General features: G+C 33.3%; 2 protein-coding genes across 3 annotated transcripts; both read right to left on the bottom strand.

The window, feature by feature from the left end:
• Positions 1-463: 463 nt before the first annotated feature.
• On the bottom strand, positions 464-11,015 carry LOC114753960 (PH, RCC1 and FYVE domains-containing protein 1). Its single transcript, XM_028942674.1, has 9 exons — positions 10,382-11,015; positions 8,611-8,697; positions 8,032-8,121; positions 6,241-6,321; positions 5,896-6,090; positions 3,677-5,803; positions 3,105-3,251; positions 1,775-2,157; positions 464-914 (listed from the first exon to the last, which is right to left on the bottom strand). The coding sequence occupies exons 1-9, from the start codon at positions 10,430-10,432 to the stop codon at positions 791-793; spliced, it is 3,285 nt and encodes a 1,094-aa protein (XP_028798507.1). The 5' UTR covers positions 10,433-11,015; the 3' UTR covers positions 464-790.
• A 5,116-nt stretch (positions 11,016-16,131) lies between these two features.
• On the bottom strand, positions 16,132-21,175 carry LOC114753922 (uncharacterized). 2 transcript variants are annotated; one of them, XM_028942627.1, is made up of 8 exons: positions 20,903-21,175; positions 19,869-19,976; positions 19,138-19,782; positions 18,592-18,671; positions 17,841-18,299; positions 17,665-17,748; positions 17,171-17,253; positions 16,132-16,476 (listed from the first exon to the last, which is right to left on the bottom strand). In XM_028942627.1, the coding sequence occupies exons 1-8, from the start codon at positions 20,907-20,909 to the stop codon at positions 16,389-16,391; spliced, it is 1,554 nt and encodes a 517-aa protein (XP_028798460.1). In that variant the 5' UTR covers positions 20,910-21,175; the 3' UTR covers positions 16,132-16,388. The 2 variants fall into 2 exon arrangements, with proteins under 2 accessions (XP_028798460.1, XP_028798464.1); XM_028942631.1 differs by having other exon boundaries at positions 17,671-17,748; positions 20,903-21,174.
• Positions 21,176-23,491: the final 2,316 nt, after the last annotated feature.

The raw sequence follows: 23,491 nt of genomic DNA, 5'->3' as shown, positions 1-23,491 counted from the left end.
AATTATCCAACGCTAGACAATTTAACCACTAGCCCTTATCTAAGTCTAAAATGCTTTGAAAATTTATTCAATTAAAAACTTAGATAAATAATAAGAAAATAACCAAAAAAAATTTAATGTTTACATAATAAATCTATTTAATTTAAAAATATTGATTTAATTTCAATAAAGTCAAAAGTTATACCATAATCAAACCTGTTGGCAGAAAAAGAAAAAACGAACATAAGCAAACCGATGAATTTTAAATTGGTACTTCCCTCATTCAATGACCAATCAAATTTTTAAAAAGTCCGTTTTAAAGTCACACAACCCTCATTTTCACTCTCTGTTTTGGCCTCTCTTTTTTTTTTTTTTCCATGTTCTGCCGAATCAGTCATAATTATCTCTTAAGCATGACATTAGTCATTAGGCAGCATATGCAGAAAAACACCTCTACTGATAGAGGCAATCAATGAACAGCACATAAAGAAAAATCTGCAAATATTTTGCTTGTAAAAATTTACAATGTTGCTAGCCAACAAACCTACTAAGAATTTACATCTCACTGTCAACCCCCAACACAAGGTGTATATATAATTATATATAGGGAAAAAATGCAAAGTGAAATCAAACTAAGGAGAAAATAATCACAAGAGCATAATCAAATCCCTATTCTCTTCTTTCTCCTATCAAGCCAAACCAAGCTAGCTACCAACCCTCAAATCCTTAATATCAGATGGAAGCAAATGTAAAACTAATCAGCATTATCTTGCTGTAAATCCAACTAAAATAATGCGGAAAAAGAAGAAACTCATTTGTAGATCGTTTCATCAATGGCTGACTTGTCAGCCCCGCGTACATTGTACTTCTCATATATTCTGGCCCGATTCTCGGCCCACCATTGTTCTGCTTGCTTCTCACTAAACCGCTTTCGACTGCATTCACCAATCATAACCTAAGTCAGTATATATAAGGAATTTGATATTAAGGGATGAATTTGTGCTAAGGAAAAAGGAATATAATGCAAGAGATCAAGAATATTCCTAGAACATGACATGAACAATGAAGTACCAGAACACAAATGCCACACATGCTCTTAGTAAGAGATCCATTTCTATCCTTCCAGGTTCTCCCCTCCTTTAGTCTTGGCTTCACCATTCTAAGTTAGGTAGTTCACCAAGGCTATGTTTGGATGGAAGGAAAGGTGGGAGGAAAATAGGGAGGAGGGGATACTAAGAAAGAAAACTTCTGATAATAGTAAATAAAAATATATATATATTACTATTTATGGGTAAGTTTTCCATTCTGGTATTCTTTCCTTCCTAAATTTTCCCCATCCAAACATAGGGTAAGTTTTTTTCATGAACAGTACAATGTAATTCTTTCATCCATGCAAGAGAAAGCATTCAACAAAACCAAAAATGTAATAACTTTTTGTTGCAAACAATTAGTAATGTCCCCAACTACTCCTCCAATCCTAAATATAATACCCATTTTGTAGTATAATTTACACTACAAAATGGGTATTATATTTAGGACCGGAGGGAGTATTAGTTTTTTTTTTTTTTAAAGTACTTTTTTTTTCATGCATAGTGCCCTGACCTCTCTGTAGCCTACAGGCACAGACAGCCTTTTTACAAATAAAATAAAATAAAAAATTGTTTCCAAAAGTGATATGGAAAGATTTTAATGATAAGACACTACAGATAAGGTAATGTTAAAGATATGAGATTTAGTTAGATTTTACCATTTTTTATTGATATATTTTAAATTACAAAATCAATGCATTTCATACCTGAAACGAACTCTCTTAAGATCTATCACACCTCCAAGGGAGGTAAATGTAATATATACTCCAGGCTCATCTTGCTCAACCCATCCAACCTCACCCCGAGTCTCACCTTCCTTTGTTCTGCTCCCATTTCTTATCGTTGCATCTGACTGGCTGTGTTTGTTGTTACCTGCATTTCGATTACTGGTGGTACTTAATCCGTTTGAAAGTGACTGGGTGTTCAATACCGCTAAGTCTGGTTCTAGGCTAGTAGCTTGAATATTTAACCCATCAATAGAAGAATTGATGACTTCATTAGAACAAGGATTTGATTCAAAGGAAGCAATAGAAGGAAATTTCACATTCCTAGATGCTCCAGCGGGAAGCTTCTCGGCCACATCCTTCAGCTGATCAGTACAAAAAAGACAAAGAAATGTAGTATCAGGTGGACTTCAGTAAGGCTTACAACAGATTTCCAGTTCTGTGTAGTCTAAGAAATGCTACTTTTTAGTCTAAAAAAAGGTGCAGATTTGGAACAGTGATAAACTTTTCCTTTGGTACAAGTATATGATATTTTATTTAATACTACCGACTCATTGTTGGGCTTAATCAGAAATAACTCTCCCAATGTGATTTTTCCTATTCACAAGGTTCAAACCCTCAATTTTACTCAATGAGAATCAAGTCCTTTCTACTTGACCGGTGTCGGTGATAGTAATAGAGTCCCATAAATTAAATACAAGCTAACGTTTTCCATACAATGCATTTGTCCAGTGAGATGTTGCCTTCCATCAGAACCTGAAGCAGAAAGGCTAAATTTTGAACGGCTTGATTATGAACTTTTAGAAACATGCTTACCAGTAATGGAAATAATTATATGCTCTTTTAGCTTTCATCTCATAGTATCCGGGCTAGTTTCACGGACCAATGTTCTCTGTTAATTTTCATGTCCTTCAAAGTTTTACAGTCAAACCAAAAACCAACATTGCTTGACTGCTCCTTTAAAATATATATATATATATATATATATATATTACATTCATTGGCTAGAATCTGCGTAAACGTAGTACAATACAAAGAAAAATCATTCCTGAACTTCATTTTGCTTCCAGAACACAGAAGATCTATAGGCTGTAAAAGAAGTCTAGTTTCTTGGGTGGTAAAAGGGGATTGAAGGTTTTTTTCTAGAGACTTTTTCTGGTTGAGGAGTCAATAAATTCGCTGAATTACATTAAATTTAGCATTTAGGCTTATGCCTGAATGTTATCAGAAAGAAAGAAAAGACAAGAAATAGAGAACCAACAAAACTCTTATCGTGCCACGCTACTACTTCATATTATATTATCCATGCTACCTGGTTAGTAAGCGACTTGATCACTTCCTTCGCTGCTTTGCATTTGGCAGTTTCTTCACCAGCGTATGCTATTGCTTCCTTCAGCTGTTTAGTCGCTCTTTCCAATTCAACTTCTTGAAGTTGAGTTTTGCGAGTCATATTTTCCACCTGAAAGAAAAAAGTGATAAGTCACTGCAAATAGCCAACCAACTTAAACGTCCCAATTGATTCTTTGAGAACAAAAAAAAGGAAAAGGAAAAGGAAAAAGAAAAAGGAGAAAGCAAAAAAGTCCTTCGTGTACAAGGAGAGCAAAAATATAGATATAGAAGTATCAAACAAAAACATCCGACCATAATGCTTATGATTGTTTTACATGAAATATGCATCTTGCTTCCAAGTGTCCCAATTTAAGCATAATTGTTGAAGGATGCAACTTCATTCTTGCCTTTGTTTGTACAATACGGACTGCCTACCTCAGATTCACTGTGGGGGGAAAACTTAAAAGATATATGAAGAGGGATTCAGTTGGGACCCATTTTCAGTTAAAATCTATTCTAAGGGAGTACTGTCAGCGAATGGGTAAAACAAGATACCTGCGCTCTTAGTTTAGTAATCTCTTGGTTAAGGCTATCGTGTGTCTTCTTAACATCATCCACACCTATCTTGGGGGAGGTAAGTCCTCCAAGTGTTGGGGTTGGAGTCGTTGAACGAGGTGGACTGTGATGTCTAGATATTGGGGATGTTGCCCGAGAAACAATTCTAGATCCTGGAACAGAGGCTGAGAAAAACTTCTTTGATGATCCAAAAACAGGATTGACAGATTTAGAAACATTCGACGGCCCACCATGGGAACCTCCATTTGGAATGGGTGAGACGCGACTACTATTGAATTCAAATTTCTTGTTTTTCTTTGAAGACCTGCTTTCCACTTGCTTCAAGGATTGCATTGAAGAAAACCTAGCAAGCTGATTACGAGATCTTGAATCAAATTTATCATCATTAACATTAAAATCAAGTGGCCCCTGATTGATACTTCCTCTTCTGCTTACAGAAGAATGAGATGAAGCACCAGTTTCAATAGTTTTCCTTAGTTTATTATAACAATTATCACAGACCCGATAAGGTTTGTTGGGATTTGGTGCCATTGAAGCCTTGAGAGATTTCTTACTGCTGCAAGAATGACAAAAAACAAGTCCACAATTATAACAATTATGACGTTTTCTTTTGAAATTGAAAGGCAGGCGGCAGCCAGAACACATGGATTGGTCAACACCAGAGGCCCACTTATGAAGACAGATAGCAGCAGTGAAATTAGTACCGCAAGCAATACTTTTGACTTGTTTGTCTTTCAGAGCTTCCACTAATGTTGGGGTATTTCTATCCTCTATATCCCCATGTCCTAAACGACCATGTGCACCCTTGCCCCATGTGTAGACTTCAGTCCTTGAAGTTAAAACTGCAACATGATATGCACCACAAGCTATCTCTTCCACAAAATTCTTTGAGAGCCTTCCTTCAACACGTCTTGGTAACTTGCCGTCAGTATGAAGATTTCCTAGCTGGCCATAGACAGGACTACCCATGGTATAGACATGACCTGAGGTAGTAAGTGCAACAGTAAGACTGTGTCCGCACACCACCTGACAAAAGTTAGGTTCAACAAGAGCTGCAACACAGGTAGGAACAAGTTTTGCTTCCTTGTCACCATGCCCAAGTCGACCTTTGTCACCATCACCCCAAGTAAACAGCTTCCCTGAAGAGCAGTTGCTGGAACTTGAATTTCCGACCATGACTTCTACAACTGCAGCAGAATGCCAAACACCACAAGCAGTTCTCACAGTACGAAGACCCTTAAGGGACTCTACTTCTCTTGGTATGCTAACACTTTTTCTGTCCCCATGACCCAGGACACCAAATGTACCATCACCGAAAGTAAATAATTGCCCAGCAGAGGTAACAACTGCAGTGTGCCATGGACCACAAGAGATAGATGAAACATGTATGCCCTCCAAGGGCCCATTTACTCTTTTGGGGACCCAGTGGCTCACTTGATTTCCATGCCCCAGAAGACCATAATTGTAGGTGCCATCACCCCATGTATAAAGATCACCAGAAAGAGTCACAGCACATGTATGGTACTCCCCGCAAGCTACAAGCTCAATATTGGTATTACTCAGAGATTCTATAAGCTTTGGATGAAGAACATCAGAGTCAACTCCATGCCCAAGCCTGCCTCCTAATTCCTCTCCCCAAGAGAAAATTTCTCCTTGCTTGGTCACCAAGGCAGCATGCCGGCCACCACAAGCTATGTTGTGTACATCAAGTACCACTGCAGATTCCAAGGCCTTGGGCAGTAGAGAATCCATTTTTCCACCAAGATGGTGAGTTCCACCACCCAAAACACCATCACCAGTTCCTTCCCCCCAAATGAAAACATCCCCTAAGGCGTCACCATCATCATGACCAGAACCCTGGCTGGATGAGCTGACAGCGCTTGATAGACTTACTCTAAAAGCATCCATGCCCATTGCTTTCATCTGACCATGTATACCATCTGATCCTCCTGATGACACTGAGAGGACTGAACCACTAGTAGAATCTGGATGGAACAAACCCTTTGGAGGACCAGAATACAATATCACATCAGATAAAGCTTTGTCCAAACCATTTTTAGGGGGGCTCTCAAAGGGACTATGAAGGCGAAGGTGATCCCCACTGTCCTGAATAGGGCAATTCAACATTCTCTCAATGCATTTTCAATTGACATTAAGTGAAACAAGGAAAAATTGAAGCACAAGTTATTTGCTGATACCTTTTGCAGGCTTTCATTAGTATCAAATGGAGAATTTAACGGGGAACTTCTTCTAGTGTATGTTCTGGGACTACTGGCCCCAGATGGAAAGCCATCACTTCTTGACTCTGTTCTCCACTTCTGGTGATGGCAACGTGATATTAATGCTTTTAAACCACTGAACCAAACCTCAGCTTCATCTTTATCTTTGCAAATCTAGTAGAGGATAATCATAGCACCAGATCATAAAGGTTGTACAGACAAAATGCCCTGACACTGTTCATATCAATGATATCTGTACATTGAAAGCCAAAACGCCGAAAGGAGAGAAAGGAGAGAAAGGAGAGAAATGTAAAAACTTCATACCAAGTCCAGTGACCTATCACTGTAGATAAGAGAAAATGACTGGTATTCTTTCTCAGGCCGCGGATATCTTTGAAAGATTGGCTGAAAAAAGTATTAGTCACAGAAGAAACCAATCTCATTATCAAAGCCAACAAGGATCTATCATGTAGATAAGAGAAAATGAATGCACCGCAGATGTCCAAAGCCAAGAAGGATCTATGAATATTATTTATAATAAACAACCACATACAGGCTTGCCAAAAACAATAAAGTTCAATGACTTTACATAAAATGAAAATATCATTAAAAATGGAAAACCAAGACAGAACATAAGATCAGCATTAACTAATCTCCTGGAAAGATATAGAATAATCATTGCCATTAGTGATTAACTTAAAAAACAGAGAGAGACACAGCCAGCATTATCCTACTTTGAGTATAACTACATTAATAGAAGTCAAATAAATCTAGTAAATAAAAACAGGTAAAGTTATATTGTCTAAACTATCTTATGTACAAAAACAAAAACAAAAATCGGTAAAGGACTTTAACTGTCCCATCAAAATAGAGTTTCTTCTTCTATCATTTTTTCCTGCCACTCACTGGCAGACCTAGAAACAAGTGAGGGGCAGATCCCCGAATTTTTTTGGCACTTTGTATATTTTAAATACACTAGCTGAACTAGGTATATCTGTGGGGACAAATTGTCACAAAAATTTTGTATGCTGTATATAATGCATAGTGCTTTTTAGTAATTAGACATCTATGTTTGAAATGTTAAGTTATATTTCTTTTAATTTCTTTTATGTTTATTTACATCGGGTTGATGCACTAGTTTCATATTTCAAATCTTTTTTTTTCCTTGTATTTTTTCTTCACTTCTTTTCTCTTTATCCTCTTCTGTTTTATCTTGTTTTATTTTTCTTTTTCAATGTTTCAATCACTTTTTTATCTTCTTTAATGGTATTTAAGTCTTTACTTGAACTTTACACTATGCTTCTGTTTTTATTACGTATTATTTGATACAACCAGCTTCAATTTCACCCACATGCAAGGGAATAGAGATTTAAAAAAACTAACAAAATTGAAAAAATAAATTAATCATTTAAATAAATAAAAAAATTAAAGCATCAGTCATATCAATAAATCGTAAAATAATAATACCTATTCATTCTACTTTTATATAATATATTAAATTAATATATTAATTTTTTATTTATATTTAATTTAGGTAAAAGTTACCTTTCCTAGAATTCTACTTCAGGATATACATGTTAAATAAATTATTTTTAAACACTAATCTTGAGTATTATTTTTCCCCCACCGATAACAAGCCTTTTGCTGTCATTTTTCTTTTCCTTTTGGTGAGCCGGTTATATCCGAGCCATGATGGAGCCATGCCAGCCATTTCATGCATCTGAGCCAGAAAATGTTCAATTTATCTGTTAACACATGCATTCATGGCAATGTGTTAGGACGGTGTTATTGTCCAACATGGCTATTCTCTACAGGTGGGTTGTTATTGAAAAATCTATCCAGTTGCCATAAACATATATCATAACATGGAAGATCAAAATCAGAAAAGAACCCTCTTACTTTTAGGTTGAAAATTAATAAGAAAACACGTCCATACATCTATCAAATAAATTTAAGCATACAAGAGTTCACGTTGACAATGCTAACTGTATTAATCACAGAAAAATCAAATAGAGAAAAAGAAAATCATCTCAATTGAAGCATGACTACCTTCAGCTAAATCAGAAGAAGCAAAACTAAGAATGATTCCTCTATCATTCATTTTGAAACACTTACCGTACGTTGTCCAGATATTATTCTCGAAATATGGCTTAGTTTGAGGTGCTTCTCCTCTTTCCCTGAGAACCATATCAAAGAAGATTCATCCTGAAAGCAACAGCTAAATGAATTAGTTAATTTTTTTGGCAGCAAGTTAATAACAGGCAAATAACTTTACTACAATATCTATTAAAAAATGTATTGTAGGTAAAGCAAGATAAACCCCAACCAATATCATGGCAATAGCAAGAGCAATTGAGAGCTTAAAAGTAATGATAGCAGGTTGATTCTATAAATAGCATGCAAAATCACTACATTAAAATAGAGCTTGACATGGTCAGCAAGGGTACAATCTAGCTTGAATTCCATTTTTATATAATACATAAATTTTGGAACAGCATATAAAGTGGTAACAACTTATCAAGCTCTTGCATTTCCAATTTTTACTTGAAAATTTTCAAGCGACTAACTATAGCCACCAAAGTTTTCTTCATTTTTTAAGTAACAAATGGTGATACACTTAATTCACCACACAAAAAAAATGGTGATACACTTATAGAGGGATTTATATCTACGAAAAAGGAGCACCAAACTCACATTGGAAAGCCGAATCTGACAAAACTTGGGCTTCCCCCTTCTTCCATACTTGAGCAAGCAAGCCCCTTTTTTCAATGCAGTAATGGCCTGTGGTCAGGATAGATAAAGGACCTAAGTCAGCACAATTAGCAAACTTGAAGATGGAAAGACATTTTATACTTTACAGCAACGATAATATAGGGAAAAGAAAATGTGTTCACAGACAAAGTCTTGGGCAGAAGAGAACTGTAGAAGCACAAGGGCATCCACCCCAAACTTCAGTTTTCCACTACAAGCATCAGCGACTGAATTCACAATAACTTGCACAGAAATTAAACGTTACCCAAAAATCCAACACAATGAGACTACAGAGAAAGCACATCGGCTCTCTTAACTAAATATCTCACAAAAGATAATTATACTAAAGTATATTGATCCATGAGCGATCAGATTTGTGGACAAGATTGAGATAAATAATTTAATGTCCCAGATTGTGAAATTTCTGAAAGATTTAGCCTGCTAAAGAAGGTGCCTGTTCCTTAATGGATTGTGCAACATTTGGCAGTCATGATACAAATCTAAGTGAATGTTAATATTTATTTATACACTATCTTGTTCCTAATGAGAGATATTTGCGGTGCAGACTTTTGATCTTTTCAGTGAGTAATGGACTTGCCCAGGGAGTTTGGAGCAAAATCAAAATGTCAACATAGGGCTTTGAGAGAACTATAGATGGCATGGTTCGTTGAAAGCATACAATGTTAATTGCTATAATATGCCTTCAGTTGGAGAAGGACACAGGAAATTTAAAGGATGATATTTTTTATATTACCTCTATAATGGGATAAAGTGATCTTCTTAGCTTCTTTGTGATGACAGGCTAACGGTAATTTCAGTAGCATTTCTTCCTTCATGTGTTTCTCATTTTTTCTGGTTAGTATGCCCTTGAATTTCTTGTAAGAGAATAACTTATACTCTGCTCTTGACTCTTGTACTTCTCTCTTTCTCTTCTGACAAATTTTTTGCTATCTCGTACAAATTACACATCATTTACAGTTTAAGTTTAAAGCACAGTTTACAAGACACTGGTTTCAATCATGGACTCGTTAATTTTGTGTGAAGTATGAATTCTGATCATGATTAGGAAGTAAGCAGCTTCTCTAAAAACAGGCTGGCGGGAAATTCCCCCCCCCAAAAAAAAAAAGCTTTAACCAGCCTTGATAAAGCCTAAATATGAATTTCAAAAACCAGGAGCAACGTATCTTCCAAGATGCGTGCATTTAGAAGATGACAATTGAAACTGACTTCAGCTGACACAATTCTAGCTGACAGTTTAAGATACTAATGGTCGTGGCAGAGAAGTTACTGTTTCTAGACTCTGATTTATATACCAACAAAGTTATGCCCAAGTCACTTTATAGATGACAATAACCAGAGAGTTGCCAATAGCACCCAGGATCACCGATCACCAGGACGTTTATTAAGCTCATGCTTATCAAAGTTCGGAAGGTCATAAGTACTAATATAATCAGCCTTTAGACGACGATTATAAATAAATAAGGGGATACCGAAAAAAGAGAGGAAATATGGAGTTTTAATAAAGCAAATCACTATATCCAAATCATCCTTGTCCATTTGTTCGCAGCCAACAGAGAAACAGCATTGACAGTACCACGGGACGAGAAGTTTTCCATTATTTTTCTGTTTCTTTAGTTTCTCTCCTGCATCGCTCAGTTGTAGACTATAATAAATCGTAATACTAGCTAAAGTTCGAGCAAGTTTCTGAAGATACCTGCTCAATGTCTCTTTCCACGGGACCAGCTCTGTTGAGATCCGAAGCCATTCTATCAGTCCGTGACACCAATAAAAACCAAAAAGCACAGCTGAGAAATAATTCTCAAATCGAAACACCAATCTCACACTCAACCGTTTTCATAATAACCAGACCCTGCCATTCATCAATTGCCCAATTTGCTCTCAGCCCCTACTAAGGCCCAAATTGCCACATTCCAACAGCCTAAAATCATCACCACAGCTCAAATCCACCTTGATAATCACTTACGTTGAGTTACCAATTTGTTCAATTACAGTTTCCTTCCGCACAAAGAGCACCAAAACCAATGTTTCAGAACTTGATACTGCCAAGAACAGTAGGAACCAAAGCGTGGTCCCAAGTGAACCTGGACACTGATTAGCACAAAGAAAACAACGTGCTGGGTGATGAAGTACGGCCGATCGAGAAATGAGGAGAAAACTTCATAAATTCCAGTGATGTCACTGAGCTGAGGTCACTGTCAGACTGTCAGGAAGAAGGAAATTTCAGCTAACGAAGTGCGGGAAATTAATGAGAAAATCTAGGAAACTGTGATCTGTTAACAGTTGCAGAAGAGAGAGAAAGCGAGGTAGAGAGAGAAGACAATGCAGGATGAGGAGAAGAAAAGAGAGAGGATTAGAAAGAATTTGCAAAAGTTACAAAGAAAAGGTATTAAAAATACCGTCGCCGATAATGGTTCGCTCAGAAAGCGAGTGATTTAGGCGAACGAACATGTAACTTTGTTAGAATCGCCACAGAATCATATAACCCATTATGTCATAGTTAATTTTTTATATCAGAATGGATTACGAGCTTTACAGTGTATACGACTACACATACACAGCATCCATACCACTACAACCCAATCCAGGCACGTCTAATGAAATCATCAACAATTAAAGATAAGTGGTTGAGTTTAGGGGTGCCTTGTCCCGCTACTGTCCTAGTGGACAAGGTTAGTATAGATTTTTTGTTCCGTGTCCCATCTCATCTCAGTATTGTTCTAGTTCTAATAGGAACTAAATAGAATTGGGATAAGACGAGACATTCTAATCTTTTTAAAAAATTAAAACAGAAGCACACATACTACCTCCGATCCTAAATATAAAAACTAGTTAATTAATTTAAGTAGATTAAAAAATAAGTTAAATTAGTTACTTATAGTAAATAGGTGTTATCTTTCCTAAAATATCCTTACTAATCAAGTGTATTGACTAGAACTTCTATTATTAAAAAGACTATCTTAAAAAAAATGTATAAATATGAGAGACAAAGTGAATTAGAGTCTTATATTTAGAACTAAAATAAAAATCAAATAAGGTCTTATATTAAAAAACGGAAGCAGCATATCATACACAGTAGTTGGCCAAAGAAAATTATTATATATCAATATATCAAATAAAAAATAATAACAACTTATATTGTGAGCACTATTCATAGCCTCACTTTAAATGTCTAGCACTTAGGATTATGCATTCATATCTATTTACTTTCATCCCTTACTTTCCCATGCCTACTCCCTTGTTGTTCTTCACCTTTTAGTGATTTAATTATATGCTTTCTGTTTTATTGCAGCACTTGTTCTATCCCTACATTCGCAAACTCTTAATTATATTCACTTGTTTAAATGAAGAGCCAATTTGAAATTTAAATTACAAAATTGAATAGCTTGGGGGTAGTTATGATTGTGAAAGGAATGACACTGTGAGTTATACCTAGATGTTGGAGAATGGAAGAATGGGAAATTGGGAAATCAAAATTAGCTATTCGGGGTGGAATGGTCTTTTAAGCTTTTGTTTTTAACAATTAAATATGATAAAAAATAAAAATACATGATACTATCGGGATGACGGGACGACCCAGTCCCGTATCCTGAACCGTCCTGGTCTTATTTTTTTGTTCCATCTCAAAAAATTTCAGAACTAGCCAATCCCATCTCAGTATTACTAAACCCATTCTTTGAGTATGGATTGGCTGAGACAAGCCAATTTTAAACACCCTTGGTTGAGTTAAAAGTTAATAACTTAATATTATCGTGGTGCTTAATTTTGATTTTAGTCATGTAATTTTAAATTAGAGGTTTTGGTTCCATAAATTTATTTGAGAGTCTCACAGAAAAAAGTTTTAAATTACTAAATTCTAAATAAAATTTTTTTATAAAAATGTGTTTTTATTTGCAAATCCAATTGTCAAACCCAATTAAAATATTGTTATCAAACGTAATTTAATTTAGGACTTGATAATTTTAAGTTTCTTTTCGTGGAATTCTTCCAAGTTATTTTTGTTTAAAATGTTGGTCCTTATATTTGCAAGAGTATTTAAGTTCAAAGTGAGCACAAAGAGTTAGTCTAGCTGGGTAAAACCTCAATAGATCCCTTTGAATGTTAAGTTTAAGTACTGAGAAGCAATCATGAAACATAAGCCAAATTAGTTTATTGCTCTGATACCATCCAAAAATAGCACCGAATACCAAATAATACTATAGAAAACTAAACAATACTCCTCCGGTCCTAATTATAAGACCCAATTGACTTATTTGAGGAGATTAAGGAAGTAAGTTAAGTTGGTTGTTTATAATAAATAAGTGTTGTCATTCCTAAAATATCCTTGCTAATTAAGTATATTGGCTAAAACTATCATTATTAGAAGGATTATCTTGAAAAAAATGCATAAATATAAGAGACAAAATGGATTGGGTCTTATAATTAGGACCAAATAAAAAGTCAAATTGGGTCTTATAATAAGGACCGGAGGAGTATTAATTTTGCTTATGTAGCACTAACACTATACACCCCATTGCATCCCAATCCGCATCTAAAGAAATCATCTAAACTAAAGATAAGTAGTTAACATTGTTTGAATATAAAAAAGAAAATTTTCAAATTCATCTATGTTTTTTGGTACCACAAATTACATCCGTAAAGCCATGAAAATCATAATTAATGAGAATTTAAACAGGGACAGTGTTAAAAAAATATAATTAATATCTCATTTTGATCTATCATTAGAACCATCTGCTTCTTTTTAAATGTACCTTATAACAACACCCCGTGTGATAATAGAAGTGACAACATGACTATTGACTAATTTCAAACCAGTGTTAATAATTTATAAATATTATTGTTTATCCAATATTTCCATAAATAAAGGTTAGTATATTAATTAAAAATATAAAATTCAAATATAATAAATATGCAATAAAAATAAATAACTAAGTACTCGTACTTGTTTACAAAAATACATATTTATGATATTATTATTTTATATATATTTATTATATTTTAATTAAAAATTGTCATGATAATATGAAATTTTTTGCTGGTCTTTGAAGTGCTCATCACGTTGTTTGATTTTTTTTTTTTTCCTTTGTAATTTGTTGTTTTCCTGCTTTAGTGATGAGTCCGCCTTCTCCTCTAGTTTATTTGGGTTTTGCTTAAATTAATTATATGTGGTAAGCCAGTCTTTTATATATAATTTTTTATTTAATTTGAATAAAATTGTCATTTATTCGAAAAAAACATAATTCTAAAAAATATTGGATAAATTATGTACATTATCACTTGTCAGCTGAAATTTGTCATATGGCGGACAAGGAGGGGGAAAAAAATTGTGAAGGGTAAAAGACCCAAATTGACTAATGAAATTTCAAAATGTAAAATGCTATGGTCTTAATTATAAGACATCGTTTATAATTTATAAATAAGATTTTATAATTAAAACTGAAAATAGTACAAGTACATTCTAATGGCATTGTATTTGAGCGGGATGAATATTCCCTCATTAGTTAAATTTTTAAAAAAACATTTTAAATATATTTTTAATGTTTAAATAAAATTGCAAATGTTTATAGACTAAATTCAAGTTGCTTTTATTTCTTTTATACAATTATATAGAACATATATCTTATTTTGCATAATTATTCTATCAGTATAAAAATTATAAACAAATAAAATTAAAAATCAAGCATGAAATCCCGTTTCTAAAATTGAATAATATTATGTTTAAATTAAGTGCAAAACCGTGACTTTGTTTTTATTATAATCAAAATAATAATAAAAAAAAAAAAGGTAGGACAACCTGCGAATTATTTAGTTAGCTCATAATGGGTTGCAGTTCAAACGGGACCTGTCTTAAAATAGACTCCAATTTTACAAACTCAAGCTGCTTCTTTTTTGCGAGCTAGTCTGCAAACTCAATTTATGTTACTGTCTCTAGTCAGTATATAATTCCAAGTTTTTTTTTTTTTTGACCAGGGAATATAATTCCAAGTATGTTGAGAAAAAATTTTCTTAGGGCATGGAAGCAAATGGGTTGTTATTCAATGAAGCAAGTGAAAAGGGGGTGCTTTCACCCTCATGTCATGAGGCTGATGTATGAGAGAACAAAGTGGTATCAAATATGGCACTAGAAAAGTACAGGTCATCTGATAAGGTGAACCTGACTTCAAACATGATGGCCACCCCTCTACGTGCTTCAACATCCTATCACTTGTTTGATTCCAAACACATCCAAATTTCCCCATGTGAAGTGAAGGAGACTTTCTTTTTTTTATTTTTTTTTTGAAAAAAAAACATAGATTTTATTTATATGAATAGATTAAATAAACATATTACAAAAAATTTTAAAATTAAATAATTTATTTAATTTTTCAATCTATCCAAATTAATTAAATTGTTATAGTAAAATATTACCTCTGGTCCTAATTATAAGAGTTAGTTGACTATTTTGAGGAGATTAAGAAAATAAGTTAAATTAGTTATTTGTAATAAATAGGTGTTGTACTTCATAAAACATCCTTACTAATCAAATTTATTAGTTAGAACTATCAATATTAGAAGGACTATCTTGAAAAAATATATATAAATATAAAAGACAAAGTAACTTATGATCTTATAATTAAGACCAAAATAATAGTCAAATGAGGTTTTATATTAAGAACTGAAGATAGTATTATTAATTGAATATAGATTAACATGAAATATTGATGATGATGATGATGATGAGGGGTGAGAGGCGAGAGGCAAGTGCATGATGCCTTGAACAAGGGCACTCTGTCTTTCCGACGATGGTGAGTGATAGAGACCAACATCAATGTCCAAAGGGTATGACACTTTATCTTAAAGTTAGGGTTGCCCTCAAATCCTACAGTTCTCAATGGTCCCCCCAAATTTCTCCCACCAAAAAAGAAAAAGAAAAAAAGGAAACAAGTGGTACTCCTTCTATAGTCCCACTCAAACTTTACAGATTTAGATTGTGATATCAACCTTTCTGGCCCAAAAGACCCTAATCATGAATGTAAAAACCAAAATCTGCAGCTAATGTTTGGATTAGGTCAAATAATGAGTTATTTTCATTTGGATTTTACAGTATTTGAATTTAACCCAATAATATCACATTATTATTATCAATAATAAAACTTATCATTTCACAAAAAATCCTAAAACATAACTAAGCAACAATTATTTCTTTCCATTCAATCTCAATTACGGAAATGCATGTTGTCCTTTCATTGTATTTCCCTGCAAAAAAGAAGGCTAAATTTGACGGTATGTTAATTAAGACAGCATATTCAATGAGTTTATTTCATGTGTGCTTGTAAAATGGTCACTTGAGAACTATTTATCAAGGACCAAAACATGTTTATTTTTAACTCCCATAAAAATATGATTTTTCCCCATAATGAATTTAAATCAGAAATCAGTAAATAGCTCGGTGCTTCAACATTGATCAAAATAGAACCAAACTAGGATGCATTTCAAAACCTCCTACCACAATCAACTCCAGATTAGTGAGATTTACATAATCACATAAATAAGGAAGGGCTTTCTTCTTTTCGTACAATGGCAAACAGGTACCAAAAGCATCAAACAGATTCAATACTTCAATGCGACTACTCTTGCTGGCTACAAAGAGTGCTCCTTAGCTCACTCACTGTACATATCCATGGCATGGCATACAGAAACCTCTCTAAAACTCTGTCTACTGTTTAACGGCAACCGATTGCTTCATCAAGAGACGAGCTGGGATTGGCAGTTTCATCTTCACTAAAGCTAGATGACACTTCCATGGAAGATCTGCACGGTGAAGCTGTTACTGTTAGAAAGGAGTTGCATATAATACCATTATGGCTGAAACTTTTCTAGGGAAAATGAAGAAGAACAGAACTCGGGCGAAATTCTTTCAGGTATTTCTTTGACATCACTCGATAGGCCTCCTATGTAATGCACTCAAGTTGAAGGATGAGTGACAATATTTACAACTTAAGAAGAATTATTTGCTCAATATTTTAAACTATACGAACTAATATATTCATACTTTGATGATATTGATTGACTAATACTGATACCCTTTAAAACAAAACACGTGGTGGACGTGAATAGCTCAGCATCACATCACCGACTCCTTCCAAAAAAAGACAAAAACAAGACACCTCGTCTGCAGATAATAATTCTATTGATGAAACTGGGCCATAAACATTTAAAGAATTCCGCCAAGCTCTGTCCCCAAACAAAAAATCCTGGATTCTACAGCAAAGAGAGTGTAGATTGAAATCAAGGAAATAGTTAAATCAAATGAACACTGATCATTATTTTCCCTATGAACATTAAAAGCTCAAGCTCAGTCAAGAAAACAAATGCTCCTGGCTAATATCCAAAGAAGATTATCAATCAAGAAGGCAAACAAGAAAGAGCAAACACAGACATACACAAAAGCATACAGCAATCTGAGATGACCAGGGTAAGAGAGTACAATGAAATAAATGCTAACCTCTGGCTTTTGTGTGGTTGCATCTCAGCAACATGTTCTTGAACATTGTATTGTAGAGGTGGACCAACAAGACGTTTGGCAGCCTACGATGTCCATGCAAGAAAAAGTAATTACTATGGTTAGTAAGGCAAAACAACATTGTAACCTACAGTCCCGTTTGGTACGAAACATTAAAAATGAGAGATAAAAACTAGGATTGCAATTGAGAAAAATCATTAAAAAAATATTTAGTTTGAATAATTGCTTGTTACATGAGATTAAGCAAATCCCATGGAGGTGGAATTGGAAAATACACCCTCCCATGGTATTCCTCAATCTTACATAAGCAGGTTTGTCTAATCCCATATAATAAACAATCTCTCATGCTAAACACTCTTTTAATAGATTTTCTCAATTGCAATCACAATCTCTACCCCTCATTTTCAATACTTTGTAATAAGTCTATGATGTCAATGTAAAAATTGAAACATGACAAGAGGATGGCTTGAACATACACAAACCTCATGCGAAAGCATCCTTAGTCCATTTGGATCATCACTTTGTTTTCTTGCCTTTCTTTTTTCACTAGATTTCTTTTCCTGCACATGTGTAATTTTTAAAAAAAAAAAAAAATCATAACCGATCTGTATGACATTCGAGAAGTATATGAGATGAAAAACCTAGAGCATACCTTTATCATCTTACTGGGTAGCCCTCCTCTATCCTTAGTGTCCATAGAAACAAAAGGATTCCTGATCAGGTTTGAAGGCTTAGGTTTTACATATTCACTCTGAGCATTCTTCAAATCGACATTATCATATCCATGCAACAGTGAGTCTTTTAAGTTTGCTGCAAGGTTACCATCATAGTGATCACTATGATTAGAAGCATAATCAGATTTCAACCCTTCAAAGCCATGCCTGATGCCGACTCTACGATTGTCTTTTCTATTATATGCAGGTGCTTCTCCGACAGAATGTTCATACATATCCAGAGAAGAGTTTGTGCTAGGAAATCGAAAGGTATGACTGTACAAAGGTGGTCTTTGCTTTGAATGCTGATGAGACTTCTTATCCTGGAAATCAGAGAGGTTTTCTCCTTCCATATGAGAATCTTCCAGATACAATTCGGTATTATACGAATCATATCTCTGCAAATACAGAAGGAACAGTAAGTAAGAGGCAAAAGATATCATTATTGCCCAATCACTGTAATCACGACAATGAACAAAAGATTAGCTGTATAGATACCAACGTCAATCAAATAACAAAACAGCAGCAGAATTGAGAAGGCTCAAGTATGAAATTACTCCAAGTACTTGTGAAGAGAACTGATGCTTCTAAGACATTCAAAACACATATACGCACACAAAATCCCCTGAAGCTAAATTTTAACCGAAATAGCCTCAAGAACAATACAAGTTTCAGGAAAGTTCTACTTACAGCACAAAGACCGGGTTGCCTTTTCACAGCAGAAATTTCAGGAGAGTAGTTAAGAGCACGATTCGCCATATAGTATGTTTCTGCCATAGAAAACACAAGATTAGAAATAAGACCCACAATCTATTCTTACAATGATTTGAAGTAGTTAAAAATAAGATTTAGATTTATAAAAACCAGAGAGAAACAGCAAATTTCTTGACCAGAACAAGCAACAAACAAAAAAACATATTGCATAGTCATGAGATTGCCAATGCCATGCGTTATAAACATTCAAGCACCACATCCAGATCCAGGAATAAGTTCCCCAAGATTACAGATAAGTAAAACAATTCCATCATATTCAGCATGTTTGGTTTCACATAAGAAATCGTCAAAACCATGATTTTGGTGGAATTAGGTAGTTGTATGTTTCCACCAAAGCCATGGTTTAGTTTTAGAAGAAGAAGCTCAAATGGTCCAGAGATAAGCACCATATTTAATCTTGCAAAGCCAATAAAATTAAGGGCCTGGTAACTGTGAGGACAGAATGTGTATGGCACAACCTACCATGAAATGGATCTGCAATTTTACACTCAAATGCCCCTGGAGGAAGTGGATCAAATTCAATACCAAGTAGTGGACCATCTTCCCGATAATTTCTTCCTAATTGCTTCTTAACAGAAGTTATAACAGGGTTTTCTATCTCTCCTTTTACTTTAAGATAGCCTGATGGTTTATATCTCATGTTTGTGGCAGCCTTGGGAATTTTAGTTGGTAGAGCTCCGTCAGGTGTTAGATATCCGGAAGGCTCAGCATCATATGAATCCTTTTCTTGCAAAGATGAGCTGCTCTCAGATGATGTTTCATCCATTGCACCAACATTTTCGGAATAATGATTCCTACGTTCATAGGCCATATCTGAAACTAAAATATCATGACCACCATAAAGGCCACGACTCTCAACCTCTTTGGGATCAAGATGCCTATAATCACAATGTTTGGTGCTTCCACATGAATCTTGCCCTAGTCCACTTCCATGATCTTGGATGACACCGCTTGAAATATCTGGTCGCCCATTAGCAAAAGCTTCATCTTTCAACAGTCTTTTATCTTTTAGCCTTCGGTGGCAAAACCATCCAGATACTTGTTTTTCTGTCAACCCCACTTCCTCAGCAAGTTCTAATTTCATTTCCTCAGTGGGATATTTGTGCTCTAAAAAACAAATAACAAAGAACTGTTCAGGAGTTATGCATGACATATCATATGATAATAGAAGTAATCCTACATAGAAGTCCTACCGTTATAAAATTTCTCCAAAGCATAAACCTGAGCAGGCGTTTTGAGTTTTCTCTTCTTATTTTTCTCCATAGAGCCTTTGTTCTCTTCTGATGGTAATTTGCCTGATTCTAAACAGCAATAGGAAAGCAAAGGTAAGTGCATGTCTCAGAAAAGATATAATAATCACATCATACAAGAAGAATAATTTCTCATATTGTCAACCACCAGAATTGATCGACAAATGTTATTGAATCACATATATGACCTCATAATTTAACATGTATAACAGCAACGAAGATATTCTAATTCACTAAACACTATCGTTGGTATTATTATTCGCTCTTCAAGAACATAAGCGCTTGAATAACAATTTTTCATATATCTAAAACCGAGAATAATCCACTCAATCCCATACAGTTTTTCATATCAGAAGGGGGGGGGAATTCTTTTCTGCAAGGATAAACACAGGAAATCATACCTAAGTAAATTCAGAAAACACGCTTCATTATTCATAAATAATGAAACTTTAAATTTCAAGAAAATTGTCAAAACGGTAATTTTCCCCTGGAAAGAAAAAATTGCAAGTGATCCTCTTTGCCTTTTGCAGAAACACAGCTGATGTAACGCAGTGAGGAGATCCAAGCGTGGACAACAGCGTTATGGTCATTGACAACAGAACTTGTTCCCCATTGAGTTATTTGCTAAATGTAGGAGAGAAAAAGAATCGAAGATCTTCAGTATTACATTTTCGCCATCCAAACGGTGCAATTAGACGTCACTAAAACAAAATAAAATTATGAGTAAAACATAAACCCCGATTTCCCTTCAGTGTGACGCACTATCTCAGAAACCTAATACCCAAAATTCAAAGCCAAATGCCAAATTCACCATTCCAACGAGCTCTTCAGGAATGCAAACAATTCACTACGTCAAACCCACTAAAGCCATTCAGTATTCATAATTTGAAGCAATTTGACAAAAATCAACAAACATATAGAAAACCCAAATCTCTAATACGAACAACTTTTAAGGAGAGAACACCGTGCGTCTATACCTTCCATGGGCGAGAGGAATTCTGGTAAATCTCCCTCCTTTGCGCAAGATTTTGAGCCAAAGGTGCGAAAAACTTGTCAGTTGCTTCTCAGAAAAGCGAAACTCATTACGCAAAAAGCGAAATAAAATGCGATATCAAACAACGATATATTGATCCAGGCGCTTCAATTCAGCCCCAAAATCCTCAGAAAGATTGAGGAAGGAACTTCTGATGAAGCTGGAAAGGCATAGGCGAAGGAATTCGCTCGTGTTTTCTTTGCTTGCAGCAGTCAACTTTTACAGTTTGTACTTTTATTGGATTGAATGATAAAAGAAAAGCGAATCAGATTTTGACTCTATTTTATTGAGATTTACGACTTTTCCTATTTTGATTTCTATTCTTAAAATGACATGTTCAAAATATATTTTCAATTTCAATGACCTATTCTGAAAAACCAAAAAAATTATTCTGAAAAATAAAAAAAGAACAAATTTAAAATAATTTTTTGACAAAGAATATTGCATTTTCTTTAGTGTCACTCATGCAAATAAAATGAACTATTCTTTCTTCTTTCACTTTATAATTTTAGATACTATGTTTCTCAAAAATAATGGTTCAAAAACAGTTTTTAATTTTTTTGTTTCTAAATTTTATTTTATAAAATTATTCTAAGAACATAAAAATAAAGAATAAAATTAAATAAGCCATCAATTTCAAGAGATTTAAAAAGGAAAAATATAATTTTAGATAGGAACGATTTTTTTTTGGCCAAAAGACAGCTATGGTTTGATTTGATCTAAGTTTAATAATTTTATAATCAATATATAAATTATCATTATTATATATCAATATATAATTTGAAAAATTTTAATAAAAAAATAAGGGATAATTAATCCACAGCTCCTTGTAGTTTTAACTAATTTTGAATCAGGTCCTTATAGTTTTTTTTCTTTTTATTAGGTCCTTATACTTTTATCTGTTTTTAATTAGGTCCTTGTATTTATTTTTCTTTTTATCAAGTCCTTATAAGTTCACCTTATTTTAAATTAAGTCCCTGAATTTTTTATTCTTTATTTTATAAATTCTAATAGTACTATTATATAAACATAAAATAGTATATATTATTTAATATTAGTTTATAAACAATAATATTCTAAAGATATTGAATTATTATAATGATTTTAATTTTTTCAGCAAAAAAATTAATTGTTCTAAAAAAATTTCCTGAATTAATTAATTCTATTACTTTTTTATTACATAATTATTAATTTAATTTAATTATTAATATTTTATATTTCAGTATTAATCTATTTAATTAAACTTATATTTAATTAATAAATAAAAATTAAAACTACATGGACCTAATTAAAAATTTAGTGAAATTATAAGGACTTAATTAAAAGAAAAATAAATACAAGGACCTAATTAAAAAAAGATAAAAGTATAAGGACCTAATAAAAAAAAACTATAGGGACCTGATTTAAAATTCGTTGAAACTATAAGGACTTGCGGATTAATTAAAACAAAAAGTAAAATAAATTAAAATTTTATATTTAGAACTAAACTCAATCCCAACTAATTCCTATATTAATACTCCTATGTCCTATGTAATGATCCATGAAAAACATGCAAATAATTTGTTTGTGTTTAACTAATTTTTTTATTTTTTTAAAAGCTATTTCTCTTTTATTTTGATCATAAATATAATACTCTAATTTACTTTATTTTTCATATTTATTCATTTTTTTAATGTAATCATTTTAATAATGGTAATTCTAACCAATACAATTGATTAATAAGAATATTTTAGGTATAACAATATCTATTTATTATAAATAACTAATTTAACTGGTTTTTTTAATCTACTCAGATTGGTCGACTAATTCTTATATTAAAAATCGGAAGTAGTATTTCAATGGGCGATATTAGCTATCACAAAATACAATATTTCATTTTACAAATTTTAAAATTTTAGTATATCACTAAAGTAACACATAAAAAATAAATATTCCTTCTATCCTTAATGTAAAATCTAATTAGGGAGTTAATATTAGTTTTATATGGAAGATCTATTTTATATATTTATCAATTTTTTCCAAATTAACCATGTTGATAGAAGAAAAAGGGAGGGAATTAAGAAAGATGCTTAGAGTATTTTAAAAAGAACATATCATATTAACTAATTTAACTAATATTTTTAATCTAGTTAAATTAATTAATTAGATATTATATTAAAAATCGAAAGAGTAATAGGAGTGTCAAAAGAAATTTTGAATTTCAAAATTGTATTTCATAAGCAATGTAAAAAGATGTTCATAACAATCAATCAAAAAAATTACTGAGCATGAAAGTTTTCCATTTGTTTGGAAATTAAGCATGACGCGTCCATGCATGTACCTATTTAAAACAGTTGCATTTAATTCCCTTTTTTTCCAGCAGCGTTTAATTCCTTTTTTTCCTTTTAACATTATAACCTTCAATAAGTTAATCGTTAAAAACATTAATATTAATATGAATGTCATTAATTTCATTTTAATTAACATTAAATTTACGACAGATTAAAACGTTCACAATGTTTCAGAATGTCATTCATTTACCTAATTCATCTTT

The sequence above is a fragment of the Neltuma alba genome, unplaced genomic scaffold, assembly GCF_004799145.2.
Source record: "Neltuma alba isolate B1F8T4 unplaced genomic scaffold, ASM479914v2 tig00001211_pilon, whole genome shotgun sequence".
NCBI classification, from domain to species: domain Eukaryota; kingdom Viridiplantae; phylum Streptophyta; class Magnoliopsida; order Fabales; family Fabaceae; genus Neltuma; species Neltuma alba.
This window is presented reverse-complemented; position numbering and strand designations above follow the sequence as displayed.

What these genes read in the sequence shown, in the direction of transcription:
- LOC114753922 (XM_028942627.1), bottom strand. An exon ending in TACCCAGTAAGATGATAAAG is followed by an intron (nt 17,749 to 17,840) that starts GTATGCTCTAGG and finishes ACACATGTGCAG; the next exon opens with GAAAAGAAATCTAGTGAAAA. An exon ending in TGCTTTCGCATGAGGTTTGT is followed by an intron (nt 17,254 to 17,664) that starts GTATGTTCAAGC and finishes TGGACATCGTAG; the next exon opens with GCTGCCAAACGTCTTGTTGG.
- LOC114753960 (XM_028942674.1), bottom strand. Translation starts at nt 10,432, where the DNA reads ATGGCTTCGGATCTCAACAGAGCTGGTCCCGTGGAAAGAGACATTGAG. An exon ending in CTAATGAAAGCCTGCAAAAG is followed by an intron (nt 5,804 to 5,895) that starts GTATCAGCAAAT and finishes TGCCCTATTCAG; the next exon opens with GACAGTGGGGATCACCTTCG. An exon ending in CTTAAGAGAGTTCGTTTCAG is followed by an intron (nt 915 to 1,774) that starts GTATGAAATGCA and finishes TGGTGAATGCAG; the next exon opens with TCGAAAGCGGTTTAGTGAGA.